General features: G+C 46.1%; 1 protein-coding gene across 6 annotated transcripts in view; it reads right to left on the minus strand.

The window, feature by feature from the left end:
* Lyg1 (lysozyme g1) overlaps window positions 1-8,770 on the minus strand; it is an 11,962-nt gene extending 3,192 nt beyond the window's left edge. The window contains exons 1-3 of one of the 6 annotated variants that reach the window (XM_023717497.1): window positions 8,643-8,770; window positions 3,084-3,158; window positions 497-601 (exon numbers count right to left, since the gene is read on the minus strand). In XM_023717497.1, the coding sequence (XP_023573265.1) occupies window positions 497-601; window positions 3,084-3,126 (148 nt within the window). In that variant the 5' untranslated portion in view covers window positions 3,127-3,158; window positions 8,643-8,770. Of the gene's footprint in view, window positions 1-496; window positions 602-3,083; window positions 3,159-5,022; window positions 5,113-8,403; window positions 8,495-8,642 lie in introns of those variants that run through there. The other 5 variants (XM_023717496.1, XM_023717494.1, XM_023717495.1 and 2 more) reach the window with 5 other exon arrangements.
* Between the last annotated feature and the right edge of the window lie 222 nt (window positions 8,771-8,992).

Here is an 8,992-nt window from a genome sequence, read left to right on the forward strand (position 1 = left end):
AGGAGGAGGAGGAGGAAGAAGAAGAAGAAGAAGAAGAAGAAGAAGAAGAAGAAGAAGAAGAAGAAGAAGAAGAAGAAGAAGAAGAAGAAGAAGAAGGAAAGAAGTCCTGTGAGTCTCCGTCCACGGCTTTGCCTACAATCAGTCACCTTCCCACTCCTAAGTGACACCAAGAAATAATGTATGCTTAAAACTTTATTTAGCAGAAATGCTAGGAACAATGAAAACCAACACTAATTTACCTGGCTGGTCTCACTTTCTAAGCACTCTTATCCTATGACACTGCTCAGAGCTCACAACACAATAAAGACTGTCACTCCCACCATCCCAAGGTGGTTCAGGGGAGCTGGGGATTGGATGAAGCAGCAGAGCCAGGACTCTAACAAGGTCTTTGAACTCCATGTGCTGTGTTCTCCCCGCTCCTTGGCTTGGGTATGGAACACAGTGGGGACCCAGAGGTTATGTCAAAAGAGCAAGATGAAACGGGAGAAATAACTACCACAGTAGGTCAGGCCGTGACGTCTTCCAATTCCACAGGATGCTCCTGGGGTGTCCAGGGTCTGGATGTTCCCGTAACATCCCCCGTCGCGGCTTTCAGATGAGTCTGCACATGGAGAGAGCTTTAGCCTTAGGCATTGCACTAGAGTAGACCTCATCTTTCTGTCTTTGATTGAAATGGCATTAATAGAGGCAACTGTGATCGGTGAATAAGAACTTGACTCTGCAATCGAAACTCTAGGAATCTGTCCAACAGTAAGCTAAGAAATTATCACAGACAATGCTTTGATGCTAAGTGCTTGCCTCCTGTTCTGTAGACCTGAAGATCTGTTGAGGTAGCTATGCTCTTTGCAAGGCTCGGGGTTGTCTGATGCTGTTGGGTGTGGGTCTTTGAGCAAATCAGAGATGATCTGTTTCCTGTATCCTAATCTTCATCTTACGTCCCTCAGTGTATACTCAAATATTCCTGATTCATTGGTCTGGTAAGATATTTATATTGCTTCTGGAGAAATACAGCTAACACCTGAGTCTCCCAGAGAATTTCAACTCAGACCCAGAGGAAGGTCACTGCTGTGCTGGGCCTAGGGTCGGCTTCATCTTCTCTTGGTGTGTGCTAGGAAGGGGCCTCCGGTTGCAAAAAGAGGGTGCACATGTAAGGAATAGGGTCAGGTCTCTACATGGGGGAGGGGCTCTCTTCTGCTTCTTCCCTGGCTTTCTTTGCATCTCCATCACTGAAAGGAAGGCATTGACTTAGACGCTATTGAGATTTCACAAAGGCCCCTTTAGAGAAGGCTGCTTTTGCTTTTCACACAAGAACAAGGGCTGATGGGTATTAACGGTAGACAGCCAAACCTCTGTAGGTGTGGTTTCTGCCCCTATGGTTTCAATCAATTGCAAATCAAAAGCATTTGAGGAAATAAACTGCCTGTGTGAACACCTACAGACCTCTGCCTTGTCACTATCTATTGAGTTGTGCAGCTTGACAGGCATTTGCATAGCGTGTGCATTGTATTAGGAATGAAATGTGATCTAGAGGTGGCTGAAGGAGCAGGGGAGGGTCCAGCAGGTTCTCTGCAGCCACTACACCATTTTCTAAAAGGGACCCAAGCATCTGAGGATTTGGGTATCTGGTATCCTGACTCATGACTAAGTTTATAATTGGTACTAGGGTGAGTGTATGTGAGCCAGTAAGAAGCTACCTTTATGGGGCAGGGAATCGCTCCCTGTGAGAACTTTCTCCTTACTGTAGGCCAATAAGAACTTCTCCATGGAGTCTTTTCTAAAATTACAGGTTCTTCAATAATTAGGATTTTTTTCTTTTCTACTACTATTTATGATGTGTAATGAATACACTTATCTTATTCTTTGACTAAAGCAGGATGCCTCATCAAATCTTAACAGTCCGCCTATCTGCAGAAATCTATCGGGTCATTCATATGCGTTCCACATGTTTACATAAATGCATTTCTAGGTTCTATGTTCTCACGGCTTCATGGAGTTAACATTTGAAAATGCTAGGCTTTGGAGTAAACGCTTCTGCCTCTCAAATTCGGGATGAGGAGCGAGGAAGTGAAAAGACCTGGTGTTTTAAGGGTATATTAAAAATTGAACATTTTATGTTTTTAACCAGCACACTTTTATCTTTCTGATTGGTCACAAATACCCTGAAGGGTGTGGCCGGTTGTCACTTCTTGCTGCCTGCTTTGTGATCCACTCCTGGACAGAATTTTAGGATGCCAAACTTCTGCCTATTCCCAAGGCTTAGCACCTTGTAGGAATTTTTATTTGTTGAAGGACTGAGCCAATAAAGCCATCAATGAATGAACATTTTTAAATCTAGAGACAGGGAAAGTTTTGTACCTCCTAAGGAACTATGCTTCCTCATTTTATTTATCCAAACTAAGGCTTTTGCTTTTTGTCCCCACTCTAAGGAACATCAGGGCCAAAGCAGAAGTGCAGTCACAGCAGCTGGGTCAGCCTGGTCCCATTTTATGGATTTTGTGCTAGTTTTTCCACTTGAATTACATTAATCTTACTGTGGCAACCATCTCAACCTTTCAAAGGAATATGCAATCTATAAATACATTCAATCAATACTTTTTAATGTACTTAGTACAGAGTCTACAGGGTCTACACGATCAGACTCATAGTGATCCTTCCTGTTTTTCAGCCTCCCAAGTGCTGGGATTACAGGCACACGCCACCATGCTCAGTCTCAATCGCCATCTCAGTGTGCCCCAGGGGCGGAGCTGGCACGGCAGGCCGAGGATTGAACCCCCATCCCTATGTCTAAGTAGGCAATTCAGTCAATACTTCTTATACTGGGAAATGAGTAGTTATCAATGGTATACTTTTAAAGTCTGGTCTTGAGAGATCCTATCCTGAATTCTGGGGGGATCCAACTTTCCATGGAGTTCTAAGGGGGAGAGACTGCTTGTCTGCGACTATTCCTGACTCCAGGATTTATTGGACATTTTAGAAAAAAAGTAGTATTTCCACTGCAGTTGATAGTATAAAAGCCCTCCTGTGTTCTTGTACTTGCCCTTCCCATCTCCAAGGTGGCTTGGAAAAAGATAAAACCCACTCACCAGTCAGGGCCAGCAGGCCCAGGAGCAGCCACAATGCAGACATACTGAAGATCTGGCTCTGCCGCTCCTGAAATGCTTTGAACATGAACATTAGCTTGAAGATGTAAAAATTACTGCTCATTGTCATTACAATATATAATGTTTCTGGGAACGAGGGGAATGAGTGGAACAAGATTTCCTGTGAGACGTAAGAAACGTAGTGAGGGGCTGGCAAGATAGCTCAGCTGACTAAGTGCCTGTTTTGGCAAGCGTAGAGCTAGCGACTGAGTCTGGACATGGTGGCTCAGGCCTACAATCCCAGCGCTGGGGAGGCTGAAAACACGAGGATCACTACGAGTCCAAACTGCGTAGTGAGAGCCTGGTCCAAATACATTTTTTAAAAAAGTATAGTGAGTAGAACCATCACACACACACACACACACACACACACACACAGCCAAAGTTGGACAAGTGCTCCATCCTTCCTTTAAAAGGAAGGACAAGGGGCTGGGGAGATGGCTCAGTGGAATAAACGCTTCCCTGACAAGTGCTAAGGGCCTGAGTTCAATCCCCAGTTCTGCCAATAAATAAATAAATAACAAATAAAAGGAAAGACAAGCCACTGGGTACCAGTGAGAAGTCAAGACTCTTTCATGCTGGACACCCAGAAAACTGTGACCCAACTCAAGTTCCTGAAAAGCAAACTTTGGCTGCCTGTGTCTTATCCAAAAAGCTTCTTCATTATCCAAATGTAAAATATAGAAAGGAGTTTTGCATTGGTGGGCTCCTGACATGGTCCTTTGCCCTTAGGCAGGAGCAAAGGCCACACTTTGGTGCCTTGGGACATGTGCTGATCCTTCACTCTGGGATGAAGGACAGAGTAGGGGTCATTTCCCACTGCTCTCCTCTCCACGCTGGGAATTCCAGGGCTCTTCAGTCATCTTTTTTTTTTAGTTTTTATATTTTAAAGAAAAAGATATATAGTAAAAACAGTGGCATAACATTTCTTTTTTTTTTTTTTTTTTTTTTTTTTAGGGAAGTGTCTACAGGGTGTTCAGGGTCTCACTACTAGATCAGACTCGGAGTGATCCTCCTGTTTACAGCCTCCCAGGAGCTGGGATTACAGGCACGCCACCAAGCCGTATTGCCTTTTCAGCTTGCCTCAGAGGCGCGGCCAGCATGGCAGGCCTGGGAAGCTAACCCCTGACCCCTGGGCCTGCTTGCAGGCACTTTAATCTGCTGAGCTATTTGGCTAGCCTGGCATAAAATTTCAAAATAAGGACCAGAGTGATAGTGCAGCAGCTTAAGCTCCTGCCTGGCAAGTGCAAGGTCCTGAGTTCCATCCCTGGTACCAAAAAATAAATAAAATAAAATTTCCAAACAACATTGTAGGAGAGCAACAATTGCATATTGTTATCTTCAAAGTAGTTGCTCATAATACAAGATACGGGAATGGAAAACTGATCAAGCAGGATAGGCATATTTGCTGAAAGGAAAGCTAGCTGTCCCCCCAGCATGTTGAGCCCACTTCCCTATTCTCCCCGCCCCCACTCCATGCACTGGTGGGGGTTGAATCCAGGGCCTTGGCAATGAGATATATCCACAACCTCTCTTTATAGTGTCCTGGATCTAAATCACTAAATTGCCCAGGCTGAGCTCTAACTTGCAATCCTTCTGCCTCAGCCTCCCAGAGTGCTAGGATTCCAGGCATGCACTGCCCCATCCAGCTTGTAAAAAGTCTTGAGCCAGAAGCCAGGACAGAAAGACACTCACATGTGAAGTCAGGTCAGGGGCTTCATGAACTCAAGTGCTTGCTCTGCTGGAGAACGGATAACCACCCACCATGAAGCATGCTCTGCCCCGCTCTGTCTCTTTCTCAGCCCATTGCCTCCTCTCCACATCTTGCAAGAGTACGAGGAGCTCCAGTTTCCCCAGCAGCCCCCACTAGTTACACACATACCACAGAACAGCTCACAGTTGACTCACAGGGCGCACTGGAGGAACCAGACCCCGGCCCACAGCGTCCACTTCCACCAGCCTTTCCCACCACAGGGCGTTTCCCTTCTCGCCTGAGCAGCAGAGCCTGGCAACCTGTCATTTTGAGTTACTGCTATCATTACCAGCAGGAGCCTGCATGCAAACCTGGCACTTTGCACTTCTTTTCAGGTCCCTGTTCAGACAAGATCGCTACCAGTGAGCTAAACCCCCAGCCCACTTTTGGTGTTTTTGTTTTTTTTTTTTTTTTGTTGTTTTTTTTTTTGACAGGGATTGAACTCAGGCCTCTGAGCTTGCCAGGCAAGCGCTTATTCCACTGAGCCATCTCCCCAGCCCCAGTGTAAGGTTATTTTTATGGGCAATGTCTTCCAAACACTCAGGAAGACATGATGCTTCCAGATAGAAAGTTTTATGGGTGTTGAACTAAGGGCCTTCGCACTGAGCTGTCCCCAGCTCCTTCTTATAGTATCCTGAGTCTAAGTCACTGAATTCTCCAGGCTGGGCTCCAATTTGCAATCCTTCTGCCTCAGCCTCCCAGAGTGCTGGGATTACAGACACTATAGTAGTTGTTGTTTTAGGGGTTGATTTGGTAGTACTGGTGAATAAATCCAGGATTTTCATGCTGAACTACATCCCCAGCCCTTTAAGATTATTTTATTCTTTTATTTTGAGACAAGATCTCACAAAGTCATTCAGCTTCCCAGGTTGGGTTCTAACTTGACATCCTCCCGCATCAGCCTTCCAGAGTTCTGGGGCTTCAGAGCAGCCCCGGAATACCCAGCAAGCGCCATCTTCTTAAAATGCAGGCCACAGGGCCCTGAGATGAGGCCACACTGCTACTTCTGCTCCTGCAACGTTGGGATGGTCTGCTGATTTCGCTTAGTTGAGCAGAAAATGTCACGCTCAGTCACCAGAAAGATCTGGGAACTTTCAGCTGTGTCTGCAGGAACCATAGGATTAAATCACTCTGCAGGAATTAATTATTCAGCACCCCCGAGTGCCCTGGACCAATGCAAGAGGACAATCCATCCAGGGGAAAAAAAAAAAGAATGGAGAAAGCTACTTTGGCACACAAAAAGCTCACAGCCTCATGGACTCTGTCTCTAGGGATACATTGCACTGGCTCTCTGGAAAGGAAAAAGGCACTGCTCGTGGTCAGATGCCAAGCCTAGGGTATTTCCCTCATTCTGTGCATTCCCAGAAAGAAAGATGCTTCCCCTGGAAACTCAAGACACAGCTTTTGTCACAACACAGAGCCACCTCGTTTTCCAAACCTGGAGCTCACGTCTGTGCTGGGCCTGAGTGTGTGTGAGTGAATATGCCGGTTACTTAGTAACACAGTCACTTTCTAGTTATCCCCAAGACCAGATCTTCAAAGCCATCTTTTCCAGTTACATCAGGGAAAAGCAAGGAGTGACCATGTGCTTATTTTATGGATGGACAAAATGTTCCTCCTCAGAACCATGAACACAGCGTGCTGATGCAACCCAAGCTCCACGGCCGACCTCGCAGGTGCCCGAAGGACTCTTTGGAAGGGAGTGTTGAGGCCTCGTGGGGTGTGCTCGAGGACTGTTCGCCGGTACCTAGGATGAATTTGTTAATGCCCCAGTGGCTCCCTGTGCTTGAAACTATGACAATACCAAGCCAAGTCAAACATGGGTGGCATCATGATGCCCAGCACAATATCTGTGAAGGCATTACCTCTGCCACCTTGAAGAGCAAGTCATAGCAAACAGTGGGTGGGGGGAGGGTTACTGACAAGCCAGAACAACGTGCCACTCTGGAAATAAGTGATCAGAACACCCCTTGGGGGCTACTTTAGGTCCTGGTGGCCTTGATCAGGATGTCTTCCTCTACCTATATTCTCTCCAATAGGCACTTTGTAATTCTCGAGCATTGTTTAGATTTGTAAGAGGTAAAAGCCATTGCTTTCTATGCTCAACAGTCTTCCTGGGCAAAGAAGAAGGAAGAGACTTTGGTTTGGAGGGTTCTCTCACTACAGAGCTCCCAGTCCTTTCCCACGAATGCTCTTAATCTTCGCCTTAACCTTGAATGAGAGCATCCCAGGTCCCCGGGGTCTTCCAGCCAGCCTGGAATTGTGCTGCATTAAGCGCCCTGGCATGCCTAGAGCTGAGGGTGGCCCTGTCCTACTGTGGCCTCCGCTGGATTCTGGAGGATTTCAGCACTGCTCCGCACATGGGCATTAGGCGCGGTCTTCCACTCGGAGATGTGTTTTCGCCTTGTTTGTTGTGTCTCTCGGTTGCCTGCTCCCCGTGGGCCGAGAGGCCTTTCTAGGAGCATCATGTCTTGCTCTTCTCCCATCTCCTCTCATGCACAGCAACGCGCCTGCCCACTACTTTGCAGACCACTGTGCAGCAACAGGCCGTGACATGGTGACAGCAGTGACTGTCACACATGCAAAATGCTTCTGCCTCTGCAATGCATTTTCTTGAGAGAAAAAGAAATCTAACTTTACAGCATGACAACTCCCTTCATACTGCCACTGCTAAAAGACTGCATCTGTAGATGGTCTGTGAAAATACATATTTGGTGAATTCGGATCATAAGCCATGATGGCCAGCCCAGAAAACCTCAGAAGGATCGACCGATTCTCTGGCCTCTCTGTAGGCAAATTCTTTTTGATGAAGACCATGCTGTTAAAGGGGACATCTCTCAGCGGCACCCCTGGCCTCCCCTGGAGGTCTCCCAGAGCTGAGAACTCCAAGATGGTTGTTTTCCTCATGGTGGAGACTCGTCCTGGAATGTCCCCTTCTTAGAAAAGAACAAATCTAAGAGACTTTGGCCTCTCTGCTCCATCCATAGACTCTCAAAGCTCATCTACCCCTTTGCTCTGCCAGCCAGCACAGACACCATTGGACATGCTTGCCTTAGTCTTTCACAGCTTCTGGAGAAAAGTGGACCCTGTTTGTCACAGACCCACCACTAACAGCATCGGGGTTCATGTAACACTGGCGACATGGAATGTGGGGCGAGGAAGAGATTTGTCATATGGCAAAATACCGACACCTTAGTGCTTTGGCTTTGGATTCACAGAAAGGCAATCCCACCTGAGCTACAACCACTGCACACACATATTCCTCTTCTCCCATTCTCTGCTTTGCATAGACACACAAATCAAAAAGAAAGCACCTATTTGCATGGAAAGAAATCTAAATTTGTCCAAGTATTGTAATGAACAGGGAAAACATCATTCTATCATTTACATATCTTTAAAAACACGGGTTTTCCTTGCAAAGGCTACAAGTTTCATGTGGTCCAACCTTGTTTACTCAGCACAGAACACAATCAATGCATCAGCCCATCATGATACCGATCCCACACTCACCTGTCTTCAGTACGCTCTTGTCCTCAGAGGCAGTGAATCCACACAGCTTTATATACAGCCCCTTCCTGCTGCTGTCTTTTAGAAGTGTTGACCTCATCCTATTATAAGATTTACAGCTAAACCTCATAAATTACAGTAATAATCATAATAATTACAAATACTTTGAACTTATATAAGGCCTTTTATTCAAGAATGTCCTGGTATTTTGCAAACATTAACCAATCAGTTTCTTACCACACCTCAGAAAGCAGATCCTAATTGTAGGTTCCTGTTGGCATTTTAGGCCTGGCATTTGTCTTTGTTCACACCAGTTTCCAGGAGAGGGGCTAGGTAAGAAAGAGAAGAAGAAATGGAGAAAGAGAGAGCAGAGTCAGGAGAGAAGAAGAGAGAGACAGAACAAGACAGAGAGGAAGGAAAGCAGAAAGTAGAAAGAAGAGGAGGAGGAGGAGAAGGAGGAGAAAGAGGAGAAGGAGGAGAAGGAGGAGGAGGAGGAGGAGGAGGAGGAGGAGAAGAAGAAGAAGAAGAAGAAGAAGAAGAAGAAGAAGAAGAAGAAGAAGAAGAAGAAGAAGAAGAAGAAGAAGAAGAAGAA

Source organism: Octodon degus, unplaced genomic scaffold (assembly GCF_000260255.1).
Source record: "Octodon degus isolate 3935 unplaced genomic scaffold, OctDeg1.0 scaffold00052, whole genome shotgun sequence".
NCBI classification, from domain to species: Eukaryota; Metazoa; Chordata; class Mammalia; order Rodentia; family Octodontidae; genus Octodon; species Octodon degus.